The sequence below is a fragment of the Salmo trutta genome, chromosome 3 (assembly GCF_901001165.1).
Source record: "Salmo trutta chromosome 3, fSalTru1.1, whole genome shotgun sequence".
Classification (NCBI taxonomy): domain Eukaryota; kingdom Metazoa; phylum Chordata; class Actinopteri; order Salmoniformes; family Salmonidae; genus Salmo; species Salmo trutta.
Window position 1 is genome coordinate 47,050,312 of NC_042959.1, and position 25,311 is coordinate 47,075,622.

Genomic DNA, 25,311 nt, shown 5'->3' on the forward strand with positions numbered 1-25,311 from the left:
GGAAGTGTGTTTAAAACGGTAGGTGCAGGTACAGGCACAGGCTCTGTCATACCCCCATGACAGGTTTATTTGACCTACAGTAATATCTAGAACAGATTTTAGCCACTGAACACATCTATTTAGCCCAGATTAATTTTACTCCAGGATTAAACATGTTTTGGGAAGAACAAAAGTGCTTTTTTAGTCCAGGATTAGGCTTAATCTCAGTCTGGGGAAACTGGCCCATACTGTATCTGTACTCCTGTTACCAGTATGTACCGGACACAAGGCAAGACTAACAAAGCTTCAGAAATGTAAAAATGCTGGTGACTTTATTATTTACTCGCAGAAAATTGTATAAATCTGTTTTACTAATGCGGAATATCAGTTGTCTGGGAAGATGGACTACTGTCTTTCTTCTGTTTGTAGTTTTTTTTAGGTTTCAACATCAAAGCCAAAATATTTACTTGATTTGGTCGTTTGGTGCATTACCCTGGGCTCTTGCCAACTCAGTCTTCTATCAGCTGTACATTTTGCAGTGTAACCTGATGTGATTCTCATCATTATTATGGCATCCTAGCGCTCTGCCAATATGTACCTCAACACTACAGATACAACACGGTAAAACAACAGATACAGTAGATCTCGCTGGTCTAAAGAATCATTAGTAAATCCCTTATTCTCTTACAGATATTTCGTTCGTTGTGTATATACAACCCCAAATGTTGTCCAGGTGAAGACAAAATATCTAAATTACTGATCAGTTTTATCCTACAAGATTTCATCAAGTCAGGCCTACATTTAGCGTTTAAGCCATATAGTATCCGACTGGCGTGAGAAAAGAGGAGGAAAGGAATCTGAAAGCCGGTGTGGCGAGTCAAAGTCAGGGAGAGATAAAGACACACAGACAGTGCTAGGTTGTATTAAATGTTCTAGATGTTTTATTGGTGTTGGTTTCGTTTTCTTTCACACACACATGTTCTACTACTGTTTTTTTTCTTCTTCTGTAGTCTCAACCCCCTACCAGCCCTCTGAGTAAGACCCAGCTGTTCCTCTGCTGGTCTCCAATGCAGACATTCACACAGAACTCAATATCTGGACCGTGTCACCTAGACTGGACCGGACTCCAGGAACATGGACTGATCATCTCACACCAAATAATCACACCACATTGCACCGGCACGTCAGAAGTGGTAGTAGGAATATGGACGCCATAGTTTCTGTCTCACATGTTTTAATAATAAAACACAACCTTGTCGTTGTTTTTTTTGTTGTTGTATTTTTTGGGTTCAATTTTTTGCATCGGCTTTCTGAAAACCTGGCGAGAAAAAAAAGATTGGAAACCATACAAAAAAAGGAAACAGAGTGATCTTTCCTCTTTTTCCATAACACGCTCAACAATGTCGCCGATGTTCTTATTCATTGAAGGTATATCTTGAGATGTTTTATTTTCAACATATTTTTATTTCTTTAAATCAGTATAGAATTATATAGTTTTCCTAGAACACACAGAAAGATTGAGTTGTATTTCCCAACTGGGGGTGTACTGTAGTATTTAACAAGGACAATGGTTCACACAGTGCACACAAACGTAGACAAACAGGGAGTAGAGGGGAGAGGAGGGTGTGAGAGACAGAAGGGGGACTGGGGATGCCATGGAGGGGTGTGCTTTGTTATGCCTAAATGAGGGAAAGCAGCTCTCACACACCCCCCTCCCTTTATATAAATAAAAAAAAACAAGTATAACCATTGAACCCCCACCCCATATTATAAAAAAAACAACAACACTGTTGAAGAAAAAGGAAAATTGTCGGAGTGAGAAAGACATCCTCTCTTCCTCCTGGAGAAAGGAGAGGGCGAGAGGGGACGGCTCGATTGGTGTCAGCTGTGGGGATCTCGCTCGTGATCTGTATGTCTGTGTGTGACCGGAGGACAAGCGAAGGGTCGCAGGAGGAGGAAGAGAGGGAGGAACGGAGGTATAGAGATAGAGGGGGGAGAAAGGGAAGGGAGGAAGGAGTGGTGTGGCCCTTTTTTATTTTGCCGAGCGTCGACACTCCCTTTAGATCATAGCTCATTCAAATCTACATACACAATATGCAGCTGCCGTTTGGTAGATATATTGGTTTATGTACACAGCAGTGAGAGAACACATGCAAAGAGTATCATAGGAGATGGAGAGGAGGGGGGGGGGGGTTGATGTAGAAAGTTGTAAAGGTGCTTTGCTGTTCTTAATCTTTGGGGCAGTTGTGATGAAAATTGCTTTGAAGCGGTTGTTGTCTTTTACAGGGGTGGGGCATCTGGGGGGGGGGGGGGAGAAACAAATGGAAAATGTAGGGGTATGAGTAAAGACGCTTTCCATCGCTCAATAGTACGTCTCCCTTTCCACCCAACCTGTAGGAGGAGAGGGGAGGGGAAGAGAAAGAGAGGCGTTAGAGAGTTTTCATGTTTTTGTGTCAATTAAAGATTTGCGTGAAGTTTCAAGTGCAAATCTCATGTTAGGATCCGGGCCTAAATGTTATAGGTAGAGAAAGAGACAGCCATTTACCTCCTGGGTTCCTACGGATGAGCAGTTTTCGGATCTCATCATACACAAAAATGAGGACACTGTAGGGGACCGCACAGAACCACCAGCTGGGCCTGGAGGAAGGAAGGAAGGAGAGAGAGAGAGAGAGAAAGAGAGAGAGAGCAGAGGTTAATAAAACACACAACATGGTAGATAGAAGATCAATAAGAGGACCCCACAAGTTGTCAGTGTAGGTGTGTGTACGGTATGTGTGTATGTCTATCTGTTTGGTTTGTGTAGGTGTATGTCTATCTGTTGGTGTAGGTGTAGGTGTATGTCTATCTGTTTGTGTAGGTGTATGTCTATCTGTTTGAGTAGGTGTATGTCTATCTGTTTGAGTAGGTGTATGTCTATCTGTTTGAGTAGGTGTATGTCTATCTGTTTGTGTAGGTGTATGTCTATCTGTTTGAGTAGGTGTATGTCTATCTGTTTGAGTAGGTGTATGTCTATCTGTTTGAGTAGGTGTATGTCTATCTGTTTGTGTAGGTGTATGTCTATCTGTTTGGTTTGTGTAGATGTATGTCTATGTCTATCTGTTTGTGTAGATGTATGTCTATGTCTCTGTTTGTGTAGATGTATTTCTATGTCTATCTGTTTGTGTAGATGTATTTCTATGTCTATCTGTTTGTGTAGATGCATGTCTATCTGTTTGTGTAGGTGTATGTCTATGTCTATCTGTTTGTGTAGGTGTATGTCTATGTCTATCTGTTTGTGTAGGTGTATGTCTAGCTGTTTGTGTAGATGTATGTCTATGTCTATGTTTGTGTAGGTGTATGTCTATGTCTATCTGTTTGTGTAGATGTATTTCTATGTCTATCTGTTTGTGTAGATGTATTTGTATGTCTATCTGTTTGTGTAGATGTATGTATACAGTATGTCTATGTGTATTTCTGTATATTTCTAGGGTTTACTCCACTCACTTTAGGGGGAACATCCTGAGTGCCACATCCATGCCAGGGGTGTAGGATAGGAAGGCAGCCAGAGCTGTCTCCTCAAACAGGCCAAATATCAGGATCTTGTTCCTAAGAGGAGGGTAGTGCAGAGGAGAGACATGACAATGAGAATAAATATAAGAGGATGAGAGAGACTTATATACATAGAGACCAAGCATACTGTATATTAACAAACAGACGGACAGACAGACAGACAGGAAAAGAGACACAGAATCAAGACAGGCTGACAGACAGAGACAGACAGGAAAAGAGAGACAGAAACAGACAGGCAGACAGGAAAAGAAATACAGAAACAGACAGACAGGCAGACAGAAAAGGAAATACAGAAACAGACAGACAGGCAGACAGACAGGAAAAGAGAGACAGAAACAGACAGGCAGACAGAAAAGGAAATACAGAAACAGACAGACAGGCAGACAGACAGGAAAAGAGAGGCAGAAACAGGCAGGCAGACAGACTTACTTCATGCCCTGCTGGAAGACAGAGTTCCGCCTGGTCTTGCAGACAATGACATCAGCCCACTGTACCACCACGATACTGACGAAGAAGGCTGTGTGACACGTGAACTCCACGATCTTCCTCTGTTCGTATGTCTACACACAGAGAGGAGAAGGAGTGAGACACAGTATTTGAATCATAGAATGAAATAGAACGATAGAATGGACATCGGCATCCCGGCAATGGGACTAAAATGACAGCCATCTTGGTCAGGGAATATTTATTTATAGAATCTGATCAAATATGGTGAAATAGTGTAAACAATGAATTTGCAGATATACTTGTAATATACTGTATTGCTATATTTTGAATACTTATTTTGGCTCGCAATTGTAGCGTGTACCTACCCATTGCTGGCCATAGCTGTCTTCCAGGTCGTTGCAAGAGCGGTCGTCCCAGTTGAGCCTGATACCCACAAGAATTGAGGGTAGGAAGCCATTCTCAGCCAAGATCACAAAGTAGGAGAAGAAACCTCCCAGAGCCTGGATCATACCTTCACACACAGACACAGAGCGTTAACACATGTTCACTCTGGAAATGATGTTACCGGATCCCACGAGGAGAAGCCATTGACTTAGTCATATGGACTCGTGAACTATAATCCGCTAGCCATAGATTTAGGATCTATAAGCATCGATGCACTCATCAGCCTGTCAGATTCTACCACAGGGTGGTCGAAGACTAATCGACCATACTGTCCACAGTGTAATGCTGAAGGACTTCATGGGGAAGTATTGACCATCGATCTGGCTGTGGGCTATAATAACATGTACATATGCACTGTCTTTATGGCCCCAACCAGGTAGAGGAGCTAATGGGCACCCACCGATTTGTCCGTAGGCGATGCTGATGAGCCTCTCGTTCACCAGCTTGTCCCTGGTGGGGTTCCTGGGCTGACGCTTCATGATGTCACTCTCGGCTGCCTCATAGGCCAGGGAGATGGCGGGCACCTGGGGGGGGGGGGGGTCACAGGTCACAGATGTGAGTTTGTATGAGAAACAAATATTTTGATTGATTTCTCCATTGTGAGATGGGGCATATCAAGTTTACCTGTGACATTTTCGTCAACGATGCACAATTTCGTATTTTCGGAGCTCTCTGCCGTGTGTCTGTGTGCCGTGTGTGTGGGTGCTGCATGTGTGTGTTATGTGTGTGTGTGTGCCTTACCATGTCAGTTCCCAGGTCAATACAGAGGATGGTGATGGTTCCCAGCGGTAGGGGGATGTTGACGATGATGAAGAGGAGGAAGGGTGTGATCTCAGGGATGTTACTGGTCAGGGTGTAGGCAATGGACTTCTTCAGGTTATCAAAGATCAGACGACCTGCAGGGAGACAGGAGGACACACACAGAGGTCACACACTGAACTCTGAACTCTAACCTCTGTAGAATTGAGCAAAGGTCACTCAAGGTTGGATCAGGGTCTGCCCTTATTCATAAAGTGTCTCAGAGTAGGTGGGCTGATCGAGGATCAGGCCCCTCTTGTCCATGTGATCTTATTCACGCTGATCTAAAAAGTCAAAACTGATTCGCGATCAGCACCTACTCTGAGATGCTTTAAAAATACAGGCTCATATTACCCGTCCCTCCTCTCTTCTCCTTTTCTGGCCTCTTTTACCTTTCGTCCACTTCTCCCTCTCACATGCCCTTCTACTCTTTCCATCATTTCTCCTCTCTCTCCCCATTTCTCACCCTCTTCCACTCCGGTGACGATGGAGGCAAAGTTGTCGTCCAGCAGGATCATGTCAGCGGCCTGCTTGGACACGTCAGAGCCGGAGATTCCCATGGCAACGCCGATGTCCGCCTTCTTCAGGGCAGGAGAGTCGTTTACACCGTCACCTGTCACAGCCACGATGGCACCCTGGGAATGACAGAAGAGTTAGCTTGTGTGCCAAATAGCATCATATTCCCTTTATAGTGCACTTAGTAGTGCTTTTGACCATAGCCCATAGAAAGTCACTATTGTACCAAAACTTGGGGGAAGTGATGGGGTCAATTCCCTGTTCAATTCAATCAATTCATTTTCAAATGCATGAATAAAATGTCAACAATCTCCCCGAACTGAAAATGGAATGAACCCCAACCTTGTTTCCAGACTTATATTAGTGTTGTCGTGGAAAAGCAAGTTCACTTTTGTTGATCGGGTGATGGATTCAGGTGGTGTCTTTCTGTTTGTATGTGTGTGTGTGTGTGTGTGTGTGTGTGTGTGTGTGTGTGTGTGTGTGTGTGTGTGTGTGTGTGTGTGTGTGTGTGTGTGTGTGTGTGTGTGTGTGTGTGTGTGTGTGTGTGTGTCTCACCAGTCGCTGGCAGCCCTCGACGATGATGAGTTTCTGCTGGGGGGAGGTCCTGGCGAACACAATCTCAGTGTGGTTTCTGAGGATGTCATCCATCTGATCCTGAGACAATTCCTTCAGGTCTGTACCGTGGATCACACAAGCCTTGGCATCCCTGGAGACACACACACACACACATTAGAATAGCTAGCTTGGATCCACGGAGACAGGGCGAAGGTGACATGAGAGTGAAAATGAATGAGAGCAATGAATTAGCAGAACGGGATCCTGTGTGGTCTCACCGTCATTGTGAAAGGATGTATTGTGTGTGTGTGTGTGTGTGTGTGTCTCATGTTTCTCACCTTGGGTTGACCTGGCTGACAGGGATATTGAGGCGAGAGGCGATGTCCTCCACTGTCTCGTTGCCCTCGGAGATGATGCCCACGCCCTTAGCGATGGCCTTGGCAGTGATCGGATGATCGCCTGTCACCATGATGACTTTGATGCCAGCCGAACGGCATTTGCCCACAGCGTCGGGCACAGCGGCACGGGGAGGGTCAATCATGGACATGAGGCCCACGAAGCACAGGCTCTCTGTGGTGAAGTTGACGTCGTCACAGTCGAAGGCAAAGCCCTTGGGGTACTGGTCTTCAGGCATTAGCAGGTGGCAGAAACCTGGGGAGTGACAGGAGGTGTTAGCTTCATTTACCCGTTCTACTCGTTCTCTACTAAAATCAGTCAATCCTTCAGCTCTCACTTCTATTCACCATTGGATACGGAACAGTTGGCCCATTCTCCAAGAACCAACATCCTGACCTTCCCTCCTGCCTCTTTCTCTCTCTCTCCCACTCCCTCTAACAACCCTCCCCATTCCTCTTATGCGTTATGGAAGGCCCGTTTCTTTCTCTTCCTTCTTCACATCCTTCCCTCCACATCCACGCTATATCTCTCACCCCCCCCACCCACCCCACCCCACCCCACCCCCCTCTTTCTCACTCTCCCTGTCTCACCGAGTACTCTCTCTCCCAGTCCTCCAAGCTCCATGTAGGCGTTCTGGAAGGATTCCTTCATCTCCTCGTCCATGGGCTGCTCCTTGCCCTGGATGATGATGGTGGTGCAGCGGTCCAGGATCCTCTCTGGGGCTCCCTTCATCACTAGCAGGTAACGGTTGTCATTGGGATCCTCTGTCTCGTGAACTGAGAGCTGTGGGGTTTGGTTGAGGATGGAAGGGGGAGAGAGAGAAGTAGGTGGGAAGAAGAGGGAGAGGTGAGATCGGACACGGTCACGGTGTTAGAAAGCAATCCGTTTTGAGTGTCGTGTTGTGTTTGTGCGTGCGTACATGTACACGTGTGTATTACGTACCTGGTACTTGTTGGTGGAGTTGAATGGGATCTCGGCCACCTTCTTGTTCTTCTCCCTTATTTGTTTGACAGAGCCACAGGACAGCTCGATACACTTGAGCAGGGCAGACTCGGAGGCATCACCAGCGGTGTCCCTCTTCAGGATGGGCAGTTGGTCCTGGCCGGCTTTGAAGACGGCGCGGTTGCAGAGAGCTGCGACGCGAGCCAGGGCAGCCCATGAGGCTGAGGTCTTGTCGAAGGAGGCACCTGGAGAGAGAGGTGGCCGATTAGAGATGATAAAACAATATCAATTCCTAACCCGTAATTAAACTGTACTTGTCTGTGTGACTACCATGTGAATATATAGGTTATAGAACTACTTAAAATCAAGGGGGATTCCTAAACTTAAAAAGGACTCTAAACGTGACTGTAACCCAAACTTTAACCCTAACACCAACATCCAACCCAAATCCCAGCTCTAAGACTAACTCCAACCAAAACGCAAACTCTAATGCTAACTGTAACACTAACTCTAACATTAACTCTAACACTAACTCCAACCCAAACTCTAAAGGCTAGCGCGCATCACACTGAATGTGGATCTAGCATTCGCCAGCCAATCTTTCACCCTCGGTTCTACTTGTAAAATCGATTTCGCAGATTTATTTCAGAGGTGCTAAGAACTGTCGTCCAGAAAACGCTGTTGGTGTGTCTGCGCCCTAACATCATGTCTAACACTAAGTCCAACTCTAACCCCTCCTGATCTCCTCTCACCAGACTGGTCCTCGGTGGTGTCGGCCTCGTGGATCTGGTTGTCGAACCACATGTGGGCCACGGTCATCCTGTTCTGGGTCAGGGTGCCGGTCTTGTCGGAGCAGATGGTGGAGGTGGAGCCTAGGGTCTCCACAGCTTCCAGATTCTTCACCAGGCAGTTTTTCTTCGCCATACGCTTGGCGGTCAGAGTCAGACACACCTACAGCACAGAGACAGGGGTTATCCAGGGGTTATCCAGGGGTTATCCAGGAGCCAGAACGAACAAACTAGGAAGGGTACCTATTCTGGAGAAAATAAGTGCGCTTGCCTCAGCTGTCTAGTTGGTCTAGAGATCTATAATGTATTTCTGTAGAGCTATCATTGGTCTGGATCTAGTCTCAATCAATGTCTTATTATATTCATTGTGTAGTTGGCTGTCTAGTTGGTCTAAAGCTACAGTCTAGTTGATCTAGAATGAATCTCATTTACAGTATGCAAATGTGACATTTCAGTCCTTTTTAAAAAAAAATATATTTGCAAAAAATTCTAAAAACCTGTTTTTGCTTTGTCATTGTGGGGTATTGTGTGTAGATTGATGAGGGGAAAAAACATTTCATCCATTTTGGAATAAGGCTGTAACATAACAAAATGTGGAAAAAGTAAAGGGGTCTGAATACACTGTATGTAATACATGATATTTAGTAGATGCTTTTATCCAAAGCGACTTACAGCCATGAGTGCATAGATTTTACGTACGGCTGTCCCCGGGAATCGAACCCACTGTCCTTGCGTTGCAAGCGTCATGCTCTACCAACTAAACTGAGGAGGACCACTAGAATCTAAAGTCTAGAGGTCAGGTATGAGGTTCAGTAGAGTTTCAGAGAGAAACAGCAATAGAGAGGAAGGGTCAGATGGAGAGGGGACCAGGGTCACTCACAGTGACAGTAGCCAGCAAGCCCTCGGGGACATTGGCCACAATGATGCCGATGAGGAAGATGACGGCCTCCAGCCAGGTGTATCCCAGGCAGACGGCCAGGATGAAGAAGGTGATGCCCAGGAAAACGGCCACGCCTGTGATCAGGTGGATGAAGTGCTCAATTTCCTTGGCGATGGGGGTCTTGCCCGACTCCAGACCGGAGGTGAGAGTGGCGATACGGCCCATGACGGTACGGTCGCCGGTACACACCACGATGCCACGCGCCGTACCTGAGAGAGAGAGAGAGAGAGAGAGAGAGGGAGGGAGAGAGGGGGGGGAATATTAATATTAATTCAGGAAAAGAGAGGTTGAAATGAGAGACGAGAAGTAAAGGTGGGAACTCTTGTATGCTTATGTGGGCAACTTCTGTGTCAACAGCAGCTCTATGGTATAATATTACGTTTGAATCAGCTTAGTTGAACCAGTCAAAAGCTTAGCAAGCCTTAGTGCTGCTGGGGTGCAGCATCCAATACTGCAGTAGGACCCTGTTGACTGAATTTGGTAGGTCGAGTCTGACACGCAGGAATAGAGAAAAGAGGATAGGAGAATTGTCAGGGACAGAACAGGCGATGTGTCTGTCTGTTTTGTCTGTGAGTTAGCAGTTTCTACGGTTACCTTCAACGCAGTTGGTAGAGAAGAAAGCGACATTGCGGGTCTCCAGGGGGTTGTCATGGGTACAGTCAGGTGACCTGCTCTGGGGTTCTGATTCGCCAGTCAGGGAGGAGTTATCCACCTATAGGAGAAGGACAAAACCCAGAAGGACAAAAAATATTATGTAAAATGTGTAGCTGTGTGAGTGTGTGTTATATGAACTATGTGTGTGTGTGTGTGTGTGTGCGCGTGTATGGTACCTTGCAGCCGTGAGCAGAGACGACTCTGAGGTCGGCGGGGATCCTGTCTCCTCCCTTCACCTCCACCAGGTCTCCTGCCACCACCTCCTCAGCGTTGATCGTCATCTTCTCGCCCTCACGGATCACCAGCGCTTGCTACAGGGAGAACACAGAGGGAGGGTTAGATAGTCCATACACGCATTCATTTATTCACACACACGTGCACGCACACACACACACACACACACACACACACACCGCGCGCGCCTGTTTACCTGGGGCACCATGTTCTTAAAGGACTCCATGATTTTGGAGCTCTTGGCCTCCTGGAAGTAGGAGAAACATCCGGTGACCACGACGACAACAGAGAGGACGATACCCAGGTACAGCTGAGGAGAGAGAGAGAGAGAGACAGGAAATCCCATTCTTACACTGTGTACATTGCAGGTCAATGCAGAGTATTCAGCTTCATACTGAACACAGACCACCGCGGTAATAGTCACTAGACTAAATGATCATGCAAAAACAGAAAAAAGTGGCAATGACCAGGTACATTAGCCATTTGGGTGTATGTTAGAAAAGGCTAGGGACCGGTGCTGCTGGCAGTGTGTGTGAGGTTTGGTCAGCTTAGGTGTGTGTGGCTCTAACTGTCCCGTATTCTGTGGCTGTGTTTACGTTTAGTGTTTGGGTGCGTGGGTGTGCTTGTGTGTGTGTCTCACGTTGTCTCCTGCCGGCTCGTCCTCGGTGGCGGCCTGGATGGCGTAGGCCAGGAAACAAAGGATGGCGCCGGTCCACAGCAGGATGGAGAAGCCACCGAATAGCTGGCGACAGAACTTGATCCACTCGGGGGTGGTCGGGGGAGGGGTGAGGCAATTGGGACCGTCCCTGATCAGAAACTCAGCCGCCTTGGCGTTGGTCAGACCCTGGGTGGGGAGAGAGTGGGGTGGGTTAAACCTACAACTGAATGTGTTGAAATTAGGGGTAACACCATAGAAATCCTATTAAATCGAATATGTAATTATAAGCCTGCAGGTATAATGCTTTATGACTACGTATAAGCACGTCTGAGTCTTTACAATATTACAATGAGGCTTAAAATGTGTTACGTCTTCTACGTAGAACGTTTTCAACTGACTCAAAAAGGCTGTAACTTAGTAAGGATCATTATGGGATTATAATTGAGACTTTATAAGGGGGCTTGAGATGTCTTAGAATGCATTAAAACGTTGCTCAAACGGATCCCCTCAAATACACCGACCGTGTGGCACGAGTGAATGTAAAACACCACCACCTAGTGGCCTAGTGGCAGCTCTGCTAGTGACGTGGCAGGACTCGGCGACGACTCTACTATCTCTGTGGTACAACATAGATAGACCTCTATGGCACAGCGCAGTGGGAGGACTCACCTGGACAATGTCGGTGTTGAACTTCCTGCAACACTCCTCTATGGACATCTTGTGTTCCGTCTGAAAGGTAGAGAGGGGGGGGGGAAGAGAGAGAGAGAGAGAGAGAGAGAGAGAGAGAGAGAGAGTATGTAGGTGTATTTGTGTGGGAGAGAGACACAGAGAAACATTGAGAATATGCCACAAATACCCCAACAATGAATTTAAAACAAACCAGGAGAATTTGGACTTAATTATTATCCTTCACTTTAAGGTCTTTCTCCAAACTATTTAGAGAGTGTGCGTTCCAGTTACACATTGACTCTTGGGGGGGGGGGGGGGGGGGGGGTACCCAGAAATGATGAGATATTCATACTCTGACTTATGGAGAGGCATTACGTTAGTATTTCAATAATAGTTCTGGGGGTGCCCAGCACACCCCTTGAGCAGGGCGGTGTGTGTGTGCCACTGTGTGCCAGTCACTTACAATCGGTACTTCTTTCTTGAGTTCATCCATATCCTTCCCCTTCTTGTTCTTCTTGCTGGGAGAAGATTTGCCATCTTTATCCTGCGTGGTAGCAACGCGGTAACTGTCCGACCGCCCATACTGGGCGGTGGGGGGGACAGTAAGAGAGGGGGGAAGGGATTAGGGGGGGGGGATACTTTCATTATTATTTAAATAGAAACATGGTTAAAGCACCAGACACAACAGACGGGGAGAGGGGCTTCATTGTTTTTCTCCGATACCCATTTGATCTTCACAGAGATCACAGACGGAAGGATCAAACGACCCGTCTGGCTTTACTGCAGTGTCTGTCTCCTCTCGGAACCCGCTGTCACAGTTTGTATCCACTGGCCACCTGCTTCATTTGTCATTTATGTGAACTGTCACCAGTTCTCCACACACACGAGCACACACACACACACTAGCTGGTGGGGCACAGGGGCCCTGAAAGAGAAACAGAGTGCAGACACAGTGCATTATCTCAGTCCTCAAAACCTCTCTAATTATACATTTGTATTTTATTTAACGAGGCAAGTCAGTTAAGAACAAATTCTTATTTACAATGACGGCCTACACCGGCCAAACCCGGACGACGCTGGGCCAATTGTACGCCACTCTATGGGACTCCCAATCACGGCCGGTTGTGATACAGCCTGGAATCGAACCAGAGTGTCTGTAGTGTCTGTAGTGACGCCTCTAGCCCTGAGATGCCTTAGACCGCTGCGCCACTCGGGAGCCCCTAGATTAGATTCATATCAATTCAGTTAGATTGGATACATCAACGTGACTGTGATGTGTTGAATATGAAACAGTTTTGCAGACACACACACACACACACACACACACACACACACACACACACACACACGTCTCCTAGGGAGCTCAAAGTGTTGCATTAGCTCAATTTCCGATGTACACTAACTGATGCTCAAATCCAATCAATACAGAAGCCCCTGACCAGAGTCCCTCAGTTGACAGAAGTTGACAGTTGACAGTAGACAGTAGACAAAATGGCTTCCAGGAGGGTTCTATGGGTCCTAGTGGAAAAGCCGCTCATTGACACAGCCAACACATCAAGGAAACTGACCTCGCTGCAGGATCAATACAATCAGTGATGTAATAAAGGACCAGAAGAGTTAAAGTACCACAGAGTCCAAACGGTTTCCTGTTTGTATCTTACCACACCCCTCACCAAGAACATGTAACTCACACTTTATCATCAATTCTGATGATATGGTCACTTTTGTTGGTTGTAGCATCATCATCAAGTGACTGTACAGTGTAGTGTTCGAAGAAACACTGGTGGCTATTTTCAAGAAGACGTGCTCTAACAAGCTTGGCCTACAGCAAATTTTTCTCTTTAACTAGGCAAGTCAGTTAAGAACAAATTCTTATTTACACTGATGGCCTACGGACGACAGCGGGCCAATTGCGCACCACCCTACGGGACTCCCAATCACGGCCGGATGTGACGCAGCCTGGATTCGAACCATGGACTGCAGTGACGCCCGTTGCACTGAGATCCAGCGCCTTAGACTGCTGTGACACTTGCCACTCGCCACACACTGCTTTTGGTTTGACTGGGTTTCAACTGTGTGACTGCTTGGTTGGAACAAAAGCCTGCACCTACACTGGCTCCCTTTGGACGTGATTGCCCCCACCCTGTTCATTTATTCTGAATAATAAAGGGTAAATACACATTCAAGTCAAGTTTTTATTTTTGCCCTGGTCCATCCCAAACCAAATAGATAGCCTATTTCCCGAGCTAAACACACATTACCTAGGCTCCCACACCATGATAAACACACGTGACTGACTAAGTACAATGCCATGAATGGGTGAGTAAACTTGCCACTGAAAGTCCCAGTGCTTAATGCGAGTTCAGTTGAGAAATTTCAGATGTTTTGAACCTTCCACTTGTAAAAGAGACCAGTCTTAAGTGGTTCATTGTGGTCAGAAAGGTTTGAGGAGGATTTATAGCGAGCACCGCAGGTCTCCACTCTGCCCCGTGATTTACAGAAGTAATACTGGAAGACACTAGAGTCTCCCTTGAACACAAAACAAACCCTGAAAAGATTGGTCCAAACAGTCGATCAAACACGACTCCCCACAAAACAACACACAATTTGACTACAAAATGTACAACATCAACCTTCCCACGCGCGCATGTGGATGTCATTATCCGAGAATGTGAGTGAACTCTCGCTGCAACAAGACCAGACAGGCCTAGCGAGCCGAACGCAGGACAAAGGAGAGACTGATAAAAAAAACGACTGCTGTGTGTGTGTGTGTGTGTGTGTGTGTGTGTGTGTGTGTGTGTGTGTGTGTGTGTGTGTGTGTGTGTGTGTGTGTGTGTGTGTGTGTGTGTGAACTTCAATATAACATGCAAATTAAATACTCTGGTTGGCATCGAGATAAGCATCTTCTGCCAAACAGTGTAGGGGTAGATGTTATAGATAAGCTAACAGGTCTGGGTTAGACACACACAGGTGTGGAGTTTCTAGCTAGGCAGGCTTTTCGATGGCTAACACTGAGTGGGCCATAGAAACGCATTTAGAGTACATTGTTAGGTCCGACAGCACACCTGCTCATCACACACACACACACACACACTTACACAATTTAGTGCTAATACTAACACCGGAAGAGCGGAGACAGGTGAAACAGGCATTACAAGAGAGGGATGGACAGAGAGAGACGAGTGAAAAAAAGAGAAAGGCCGTGATGGGGGCAGATGGGAAGAGAGAGACAGCAGTGGGAGGTGAGAGAGAGGGAGAGAAGAGCTCTTCTGTCACGCCACTAATTAGATATTGACCACTATTCTTTGTCTGTTGACTCAGGCTGTGTATATCAGTGAGTGGCAGCGTGACTGGGATCCCACTCTGACAGATTGTTCTATAACACTGTGAAACAAACAACCCCACATGCGGGGTCGCGACCTTTTCAACCTGCGGACCCAGAGAGTGGGTGTTGGCCCCTTACCGTGTGTGTGTGTGTGTGTGGTGGGGGTGTTAATGTGTGTGCAGGCACGTGTGTGTGGGTTAATGCTACTCAATCTTTCATGACACGCATGGGACAACCCAAACTGCTCCTTTTACCCACAAGATTTCTTCATTGCGGTTACGAGGTCACGGCTATCGCCTAGGTTACAAGGCAGAACATTTAGAGAGCGTGGTTTTGTTCCTCATTGTACAATACAACATGGTGTCTGTCTGTCTGTCCGTCCGTCCGTCTGCCTGTCCGTCTGCCTCCACCATTTGTTGTTGAGGTGAAATGTAAACGCAATGATGTTGTCTCAGAGAAGAAACAGAGACTGCAGGCTGAAATTACAACCACTAGCTCTCACACAGACAGACAAAAAGAAGGCAGACAGACCTACTGACAGACACAGACTGGAGGAAGTGGAGTCGGTGACTTACAAAACAGATAGACACCACAGTATAGAGTACCGCATCTCCTCCACACATGGTCATCTTTTCAAGCCGAAGACAGACTGTCTGGAACAAGGAAGACAGGCACATTCCCTTTGGAGCAGAAAGCTAAAGCTACTAGCGTGCCGTTCCACTACCAGAGGATAGTAGAACATCATTGGGTGTGTGTACACCGCGTTCGAAAACAATCGAGCAAGAGTTCATCGGGTTCTACTGATGTCACGCTGCTGTGGTTTGTCTGGTTCTAATGTTCTGTTCTGGTCACATTACCGGGGAGGTTGGCATGGTGACCGAGGCTTAGTGGTGGGCGGTGGCCTAGTACTGTAGGATCCCCTGATCTGATCGCTCAGTAATAATTGATGTCTAGGTAACTGGACCTTCTAGGAAATAGCCAACACGTACTGTGTGTCTTTGTGTGTGTGTGTATCTTTATAAGAAAGAAAGAGATACTTCCTTATAGGCGCAAGCTATGAGCCTGCCAACAGCTAGGCAGAGGTGAGTCATTGTTGAGGTGGCTACAGTCTGTCTGCGCAGCGAGAACACGCACTGCGGCAGACAGAGAGCGAGAGGGGGGGGGGAGCAGAAAATAATAGGAACAGAGAAGGGAGAAACAGGAGACTAGGAGAGATATCGGAACAGACAGCGGCCTGTATGTAATGGTTTCTCTGTTATTAATCAGACTCATTCGTTCTGAAGTGAACACGGGGCATGTTTCATATGTTGAACACTTCCACCCTTTAGTGAACTCCAGCAGCCAATACCATCCCTCAGGAGCATGTCAGAGTGTCTGACTAGGGCACACGGGCTTGGGCATGCCCCCTAACTGTGATGGACCTGCGTAGGCATGAGGTGTGGCATCCCGGACTCTCCTACTGGTACGCACGAGAGGTGAGGGCTTTCACAAGACGGCGGGAAGAAGTTGCAGCGTTTGGGTTTCCGTTTTAGGGAATCTACAAAAAGGGGAAATGGTAACTATTGCAGGAAAACAGTTTGACTGTGTGAAAAAAGCTTGCATTGACTAAAATGGTAGATAGATGGCTCCATACTACACACTTCTTGAAAGAAGTGATATAAACATCATTACCTTGACTGGTTCCCAAATGACACCCAATTCCCTATGTAGTGCAATACTTTAGACCCATAATTTTCCCAATGTAGTGCAGTACTTTTTATAAAGTGCACTATGTATGGAATAAGGTGCCATTGGAGACGAATCCTCATGTAATCTGCCCTGTATGTGGTGAATAACAACACTTTCTAAAAGTGACAGTATCTATAACTATAACCATGGCTGAACAACAACCTTCTCCCAATATAGTTTGATTATCTCTTGTAAGCCTATCAGGCCAGCCTGTGACACTACTAGTTGATAGGCTGCTGTGAAGGGATCCTAGCCAATGGGGAAGGTTTGGGGGCGGAGGGTAGTGATGATGACAGTTAAATGTCGATTCCGTCCTGCTGTGCTCTGTGGCAAGCTTGTGAGTGGGGGTGGGTGTGCGTCAGAGGAGGCTGGTGGGAGGAGCTACAGGAGGACGGGCTCATTGTAATGGCTGGATTGGAATTAATGGAAGGAGTCAAATGTGGTTTTTTTATACGTTTGATTTGTTTAATACCGTTCCATTCAATCCATTACAATGAGTCCGTCCTCCTATAGCTCCTACCACCAGCCTCCTCTGGTGTATGTGTGTCTGTGCGTGTGTTGCTCGCGTGTGCTTACGTGTGTGCTTGCCTGTTTTTGTGTGCATGCCTGTGCTTATTTGCATATTTGTCTATGCCAGTGTTCTTCAAAGTTGGGGTCGCGACCCTTAGTGGTGTCGCGGGGGAACTGTAGTGGGATCGCCAAAATTATTATTGTTATTTACATTTTTAAAAATTAATTGGAACAAACAATTAAGAGTAGAGTTTATTATATGGGACAATATACAAATGTTCTTGAGAAAAATCATTTGAAAAATAAAATTGAATTGAGTAAATCTATTTATTGGTTTTGATAAGAGATGAAAACGCACTGAATTAAATGGGATTTGTTGATGTAAAAATCGAAATTTACAGATTTTAAGGTTGTGTTATTATATTTGCGATGGGGTGGGGTCACAACAAATTCTTGAGAGAAAAAAATGGCCTCCCCAGAAATTCTGGCGGGAAAAAATGTGATCCCTGCTGAAAGAGTTTGAATATGACTGCTCTAGGCCTTTGTGTGAACTGTAGACTATATGGGAGTGTGCACAACATTGGTGGGGATAAACTGCATTGTTGGTTAAGGGCTTGTAAATAAGCATTTCACTGTAAGGTCTACACCTGTTGTATTCGGCGCACGTGACAAATACAATTTGATTTGATAGGGACATTTGGTTCCAACAGCCCTTGGGTATAGGGCTAGGTAGCCACAGGGGGCATGGCCTAGTGGTAGGGGGGCTGGTCTGGGTAGGTGGCTGGGCCTGGGTAGGGGGCTGGTCTGGGTAGGTGGCTGGGCCTGGGTAGGGGGCTGGTCTGGGTAGGTGGCTGGGCCTGGGTAGGGGGGCTGGTCTGGGTAGGTGGCTGGGCCTGGGTAGGGGGGCTGGTCTGGGTAGGTGGCTGGGCCTGGGTAGGGGGGCTGGGCCTGGGTAGGGGGCTGGGCCTGGGTAGGGGGGCTGGTCTGGGTAGGTGGCTGGGCCTGGGTAGGGGGGCTGGTCTGGGTAGGTGGCTGGGCCTGGGGGCTCATGCTAGTAGGATTAGCTAGACTGATTGCTCTTGTCTTGATTAGCCTACTATATTGCACACCAAATACAGTAACTCTCCCTAGCTAACTTCCAGTAGAGAGTTTCTTCTCCATATTAAAGAGTGATAATAAAATGGGGAAATCACTGCATTAAGACCTCCAGGAAAATCAGATCAAATCAAATTTTATTGGTACACATATTTAGCATTTGTTATTGCGGGTGTAGAGAAATTATTGTGCTCCTAGCTCCAACAGTGCAGTAGTATCTAACAATTCACAACAATACACACAAATCTAAAAGTGAAAGAATGGAATTTAGAAATATATAAATATTAGATGGAGCAATGTCAGAGTGGCTTTGACTAGAATACAGTAGAATATAATACAGTATATACATATGAGATGAGTAAAGCAGAATGTAAACATTATTTAAACATTATGAAAGTGACTAATGTTCCATTATTAAAGTGGCCAGTGATTCCAAGTCTATGTATATAGGGCAGCAGCCTCTAAGGTGCATATCTAAAAATGGTTTCATATCAAGACACGTCTTGGTTGTAAAATATTTGGCGTTGCTTTAATTTCTGGATTCTCAACTTCTTCTCAAATGGTGATTTTCTTAATGTAATAAATATATAAACAATGGTGGAAAACAACCCAATTGGAATGTAGTGAAGTAAAAGTAAAGTTGTCAAAAATATAAATATATATATGCAACATGTAAAGTGTTGGTCCCATGTTTCATGAGCTGAAATAAAAGATCCCAGAAATGTTCCATACGCACAAAAAGCTTATTTTTGTCAACTTTTGTGCACAAATTTGTTTGCATCCCTGTTAGTGAGCGTTTCTCCTTTGCCAAGATAATCCATCCAACTGACAGCTGTGGCATATGAAGAAGCTGATTAAACGGCATGATCATTACTCAGGTGCACCTTGTGACCACTCTAAAATGTGCAGTTTTGTCACACAACACAATGCCACAGATGTCTGAAGTTTTGAGGGAGTGTGCAAATGGCATGCTGACTGCAGGAATGTCCACCAGAGCTGTTGCCAGAGAATTTAATGTTCATTTCTCTACCATTAGCCGTCTCCAATGTTGTTTTAGAAAATTAGGCAGTACCTCCAACCAGCCTCACAATCGCAGACAATGTGTAACCACGCCAGCCTAGGACCTCTACATCCGGCTTCTCTGCCTGCGGGATCGTCTGAGACCTGCCACCCGGACAGCTGATGAAACTGAAGAGTATCTGTCTAGAATAAAGCCCTTTTGTAAGTAAAAACTAATTCTAATTGGCTGGGCCTGGCTCACTAGGGGGTGGGCTGGCTCCCAAGTGGGTGGGCCTATGCCCTCCCAGGCCCACCCGTGGCGGCGCCCCTGCCAGTCATGTGAAATCCATAGATTAGGGCCTAATTTATTTATTTCACTTGACTGATTTCCTTATTTAAACTGTAACTCATTAAAATCATTGAAATCGTTAAAATTGTTGCATGTTGCGTTTATATTTTTGTTCAGTATAGTAAAGTACACATACCCCAAAAAATGACTTAAATAGTACTTCAAAGTATTTTTACTTAAGTACCTTACACCACTGTAAATAAATGAAGTTATATTAAATTCAATTAAATTGTTTTGATGTTCAGAGGTATGGAATTCCAGCAAGACCCTGAGGTCATGACCTCTGCTTATAGCAGAAATGATACACTGTGTATCAATCTGCATGTGAACACACACACACACACACACACACACACACACACACACACACACACACACCAAACGTCCTGTATCCTAATTTAGCTCTCGCTGACAAATCATTTGTGTTCCCTTCAACAACAAAAAAACAACAACAACAAAAAAATCCCATCTTATGGCATTACCCCTCCTGTCCTACCCTCATCCTTCATCCTTCCCCCATGGCCATCTGTCCAGCCCCTGATCTGTTCATCCTGGCAGGCAGCTGTGCTCCAGTTTAGAGTCTGCATGTGTCCTTGTCTCTTGTCTTGCCCATTGTGAGTGCATGTCAGAGTTTTCTTTAGGAAAATGTGACGCAAAACAGACTGTTTCCTATATGCACTTGAATGACGAATGGGAAGCGCGCTTCAATTACCAGTTGAGAAGTACAAATACTAGTTATTTTTAATCGTGGCCTTCAAAACAGTTTTTAACACACGCAATTGCATTTACAATTGTTATGCAATGATTGGGCTCATAAAAGCACATGTTTCACTCCAGCAGCAACGAATGAGCTGCTTGAGAATCTGTAGCAGCAGCTCTCGCACTGTCTGACAGATAAACGACTAACGAAAATACACACGCGCCAATTTAATTCCACAAAATTATGCAAATGAACCTATACACCAGTAAGCATGACGGGTATCGATGAATAGGCTAAAAAGTATTATCGGCCAAAAGTCGGCTATTACCGGCTAACGGAAACCCTGGTATATATGTGTGTGGATGTGAGTGTGTGTGTGTGTGTGTGTGTGTGTGTGTGTGTGTGTGTGTGTGTGTGTGTGTGTGTGTGTGTGTGTGTGTGTGTGCTCCTCAGTGAGAATAGTGTTGTCTAGATTGGCATCGTAAATCTGAGTGTTTAGTGGCCCTTGTAGGGACAACGGTAGATTCTCTGTCTTTCTCCTATGAGGGGTTTCCTGAGGATATTCTGTGTGAATGCAGATGATTTCGGTGACAGAGAAATACATAGCAACTCCTGCTCTGGGTACTGTCTTGTCTTATAAAGTCTTCTGGCCTCTGAAGTACCGTGCTACCTGTGACACGGCTCTGGGGAAGGAAACGCCATCCGGGCAGAATGGAGATAAATAAATACATTTAAGCGTTTTCTGTATATTTTCAACAGAGACAAATTCAATTTATGTAGTTGATCATGAAAGGGGGAAGAAAACATACGCAAGCGCACACAAACACACACACAAACAAGCTGGGAGTACACTCTGAATTAGTAATGACTGTGTTGGCAGGGAACCCAACTCTCCTCTGTCTCTCACTCTGCAAACTCCCACTTAACATTTCCAGAACATTGCAGCGACGTTAAAACAACCAGGCTGCCCTATCTTGCATTACAATCGATGAAATGTTTAATGTTATTTGACTAACTCATGACCTTAGTACGGAAACCAATCTGCTTTGAAGGGTAAGGGAGTCATCAAAACTCAAATAAAACCATAATGCAACATTTCCCAAAAAGTCCCCAAATACTTACATAATACCCTATTACCCTACCGTATTAACCTACCCTTAAAGTAGGTCCTTCTAGCTAAGCTAGGAAGACTAACATTCAAACCATGTCCTTCCAAATGATTCTTTAAGGACAGAACCCTCATGAATATCCCACTAGTATATTGATTATTGACTATCAGTAGGATGCCCCGGACGGCTCGGTGGACATACACACTGCGTAAACCCTCCAGACTCAGCAGGAGGATGCGAATGACTGCAGATGCAGTGAGGAGGGGAGCGAGCTAGCACTCTGCACCAAACTCTGGGCTGGGCCACAGCTATATCTACACTCTTAGAAAAAAAAGGGGGCTATCTAGAACCTAAATGGGGTTCTTTGGCTGTCCCCATAGAATAATCTTTTGAAGAACACTTTTTGGTTCCAGGTAGAACCCTTCTGGGTTCCGTGTGGTACCCTTTCCACAGAGGGTTCTACATTGAACTCAAAACGGTTCTACCTGAAACTAAAAAAGGGTTCTACACGGAAACAAAAAGGGTTCTCCTATGGGGACTGTCGAAGAACCCTTTTGGAACCTTTTTTTCTTCTAAGAGTGTACCTTGTCCCATCATGACCAAGCAAGCCTTACCTAAATACCTACACCCTTACCCTTTCCTATACCCGTCCTGGCCAGTCTAAGGAGATCGCCAAGTGTACAGCTCTCTACCTCTGTGCCACTGCAATGATTTACCCCCACACCACCTACCACCAATATGCCCTTCCTTTATACTGTATATCCCTTCCATTTCTTCCCTTCAACGAGAGAGGTGATGGGGGATATGAGGGGGAGCAACCCTATGCTCCTCAGTCCCTGTCCAGTGAAATCTCCCTGATATCCCCCATCACCTCTCTCTGTACCCCATACGGATGAATACCTATACCTCCCCCCTGTCCTGTCATCCCATCTACCTCCTGTCTCTGTGGTAACCAATCCCCAAGAGCAGAGGCAAGCAGGGGAAACAGGAGCCATGGCAATGTGAGCTCAGGTCATTCTCCCGCAACAGGATACAGCCCTCCCCCTCTCTCTCTCTACACCTACAGATCAGTCACAACTCATCTCATCCCCCTCCCTTCTTCGCCCTGCACCCACCCACCCTCCGTCCGTCCTCCACCTCCTTTTTCTCTCTTGCTCGCGTGTCTGAAGGTGAAACGCGTGCAGCCATCTTCACTTGCTGTCCTCTCCTCTCCCATTTCTCTTTCTCACTCCCTCTCTCTCCCTTCCCCCTCTCTCTCTCTGTCAGTATCATTAAGTTACCCAGTCCCTGACTGCACCAGAGCAACTACACATCAGCAACCTCAATTGCTCACAACTGGTGTGTCAAATTAAATAGGCCGTCTGTCTGTCTGCCTTCAGTGCCCCTGACACTTCGCCCCAGTGTTTGCTTGCTAAAGCGTCCCTTTCTGCGTGGCTCGCCTAGTCTGCCAATCACAGCTTTTTAAAGGGAATTTCCACTCAACAGGCACCGCCCCCATTTTGACGCGGCACCCGGCGGCCTTGGGGACAGACTGTTGGCAGTGCCATGGCATAGCGTCATATCGAGCGCCAGGTCGACCTCGCAGAATGTCTTGTATGTTGTCAAAGAATCATAGGGGTGAGATGGGTTAAGGTAAAGGACATATGCCTTCCAATTATATGAAAATGTAATTATTATCAGAGGTCACACACATATTTTATTTGCGCGCCGGATGAGGACCCCCCCACCCCCTGTCTCATTCACACATAGATCAGACAGTGTAGCCTAACTTTACCACGGAAGTGGTTCGTGCGCAAGCACTTTTTTCACTCCATCCCATTTGACGCAGTGCTTGCTGCTACAGATGATTCTCGCATCCTCATGAATAGCCTATCACCAACGACTGGTTCATTTCTCGCCGCTCCACAGCAGACTTCGACTGGGAGAAATGCCTCCAAGGCCCACCCAGGTCATAGATGGAGATCGCTGATATCATTCGTGCCTGCTCTGTCGGTGTCTCTTCAATAACGGTCGGTAACCGTGGGCGATCCAGCTTCATCAGCCACTGGGATTTTGTGGCATCATGTCATCAAATTATTTCAACCACCAGAACCGAGTCGGGGATTAAATCTTAAACTCCCATACAATCAAGATACATGATGAGAGAGAAATTGCGCAACAGTCCATACCGATAGTCGCAGCATCACCTCGAAATGTTCCTATAGAACTATTCATAGTCAAATTATTATTGGCTTTACAAAACAGTGGAAATATTGGTGTTATTATGAACAATCGACATTTTTATTGAGACGTGACGTTTTCCAAAAATATCGGCCAGGGCCGGGCCGCATCCTCCATTTGACGCAGTGAGGGAGTCAGAACTTCGTGTGCATTCTATTCACTTACAAATCCAGCCCCAAATGTATCATCACCCAGCATTCACAGGACATCTTTTTAATCTATCGTGTGTGTTCACTGTCAACGATTATCGAGTCCCTGTTGTCACAAATTAAAGGGGGAATAAGCTGGTGAAGCGCTTATTCCTGGTAACCGCATTATGACGCACGGGTCACCGAAGCTGCAGTGCGCTCAAGCATTGCATACCATACCGACACACCGGCAATCTCCTCAGTAGCCGGGTAGACTAGGGTAGGCTTTCCAGGTAACTACTTCTTCGTCAAATGCTGCGAAGAAGAAGTTACATGCACTATCGAAGATTTAAAGCAGTAGACAATTGGGTCGCGATGATGCGAGGATAATTTACATGGGCAATAGGGGGAAGGGGGTACTGCAATCATGCACCCATTCGAATACACAGCCACGTATTCTAAAATCATCAAATACAGGCTAATAATAACGGCAGGTGAATAACAGAACATTGTGTCTCATTGAAATCCCTCAGTGACATGCCAAGCGAAGCCTATACGCAGTGGTCTCTCTCGCTAACTCAATCTCTCTCTCTCTCTTTCTCTCTCACGAGAGCCGGCTGTCAGAATAAACCGATTACCATGGCAAGGTTATAGACAAAGTGTCACGATATGCCTAATATAGCCTATAGTATATATTAATGCATATGGCAAACCCCCGAATGAGACAATTCAATCATATTTTATCACTAACTTGTTCGTTCCATATTGTACGAGAAACAAATGAAACAGCAGCAAATTACAGTCAATTACATTAAATGATTCCATCAGCAGATTCTAACCAATTCATTGTCAAGTTGAAACAACACAACTGCAGTAGAAATTACAGTGAGCTGTTTTGTGCCCGCTCTAGCCTACTCGCCACATCAATTTGTCGCAGTCTATGAGACCGTAGACTATATAGCCAAAAAAAAAATCCGCATTGGAGTCAATGTCACTCAAATATTTCCAGAGGAGAAAAAACATGACACTGCAGTATGGTGCCCTTCCCCGTCAGCATCTGGGGTTTTAAACAGTTTTCAAGGCATTTTTATAACTTTCATGCATCATAAGGCAGTTATAAAGTTGGTAGACGCCGGGCTTACCCCCATGTTGGCGCAGTCAGGCTTCTCTCCTCAGGTGATGCAAAGCTTGAGAGGTGTCAGCCCCTCTGGTGGAATTATATCAAAATGGTATTGCCTTTTAAAAACGTAAGAAAGATTTGTATTCAGTTATTTAGGTAAAAACGAAAGGAAGCGACAAAGACGTCAGTCAAGCAAATTTCTATAAAACAAATGGGTTAAATTATTAAATAAACTGATTGTCTCTAACCTCCAAAAGGTTACAGTATTTTGCCCCTCCACCTAAACGTCTTTCAAATGAAATGTTGCGGTCTCAAGCAGAGCATCACGCGAGGATGCGGGTCCTTCTCTTGCTCTCTGATAGTTGCGGTAAAAGACCGATGAAACTCAGAAGCCGCACTGCTCCGGTTTTTTAGGATTTGATCTCCCTCCGCGGCTCTGTTGGCTGCCGCAGTACTCCC

The 25,311-nt window shown here is 45.9% G+C and overlaps 1 protein-coding gene across 2 annotated transcripts; it reads right to left on the bottom strand.

The window, feature by feature from the left end:
- Positions 1 to 895: 895 nt before the first annotated feature.
- Positions 896 to 25,311, bottom strand: LOC115176589 (sodium/potassium-transporting ATPase subunit alpha-3). 2 transcript variants are annotated; one of them, XM_029736668.1, is made up of 22 exons: positions 25,101 to 25,311; positions 24,875 to 24,968; positions 12,033 to 12,152; positions 11,570 to 11,629; positions 10,883 to 11,086; positions 10,439 to 10,552; positions 10,185 to 10,319; positions 9,949 to 10,066; positions 9,295 to 9,563; positions 8,379 to 8,577; positions 7,627 to 7,871; positions 7,275 to 7,467; positions 6,627 to 6,939; positions 6,289 to 6,439; positions 5,684 to 5,852; positions 5,161 to 5,315; positions 4,820 to 4,943; positions 4,341 to 4,486; positions 3,958 to 4,088; positions 3,463 to 3,564; positions 2,525 to 2,616; positions 896 to 2,370 (listed from the first exon to the last, which is right to left on the bottom strand). In XM_029736668.1, the coding sequence occupies exons 2-22, from the start codon at positions 24,878 to 24,880 to the stop codon at positions 2,342 to 2,344; spliced, it is 3,075 nt and encodes a 1,024-aa protein (XP_029592528.1). In that variant the 5' UTR covers positions 24,881 to 24,968; positions 25,101 to 25,311; the 3' UTR covers positions 896 to 2,341. The 2 variants fall into 2 exon arrangements, with proteins under 2 accessions (XP_029592528.1, XP_029592535.1); XM_029736675.1 differs by having other exon boundaries at positions 12,033 to 12,113; positions 25,101 to 25,309.

Bases quoted from the DNA above. Each gene is read 5' to 3' on its own strand.
- LOC115176589 (XM_029736668.1), bottom strand. The intron at 7,872-8,378 runs GTGAGAGGAGAT...CTCTCTCTCCAG, and splicing joins CACCACCGAGGACCAGTCTG to GTGCCTCCTTCGACAAGACC. The intron at 6,940-7,274 runs GTGAGACAGGGA...GTCACTCCCCAG, and splicing joins ACTGGGAGAGAGAGTACTCG to GTTTCTGCCACCTGCTAATG.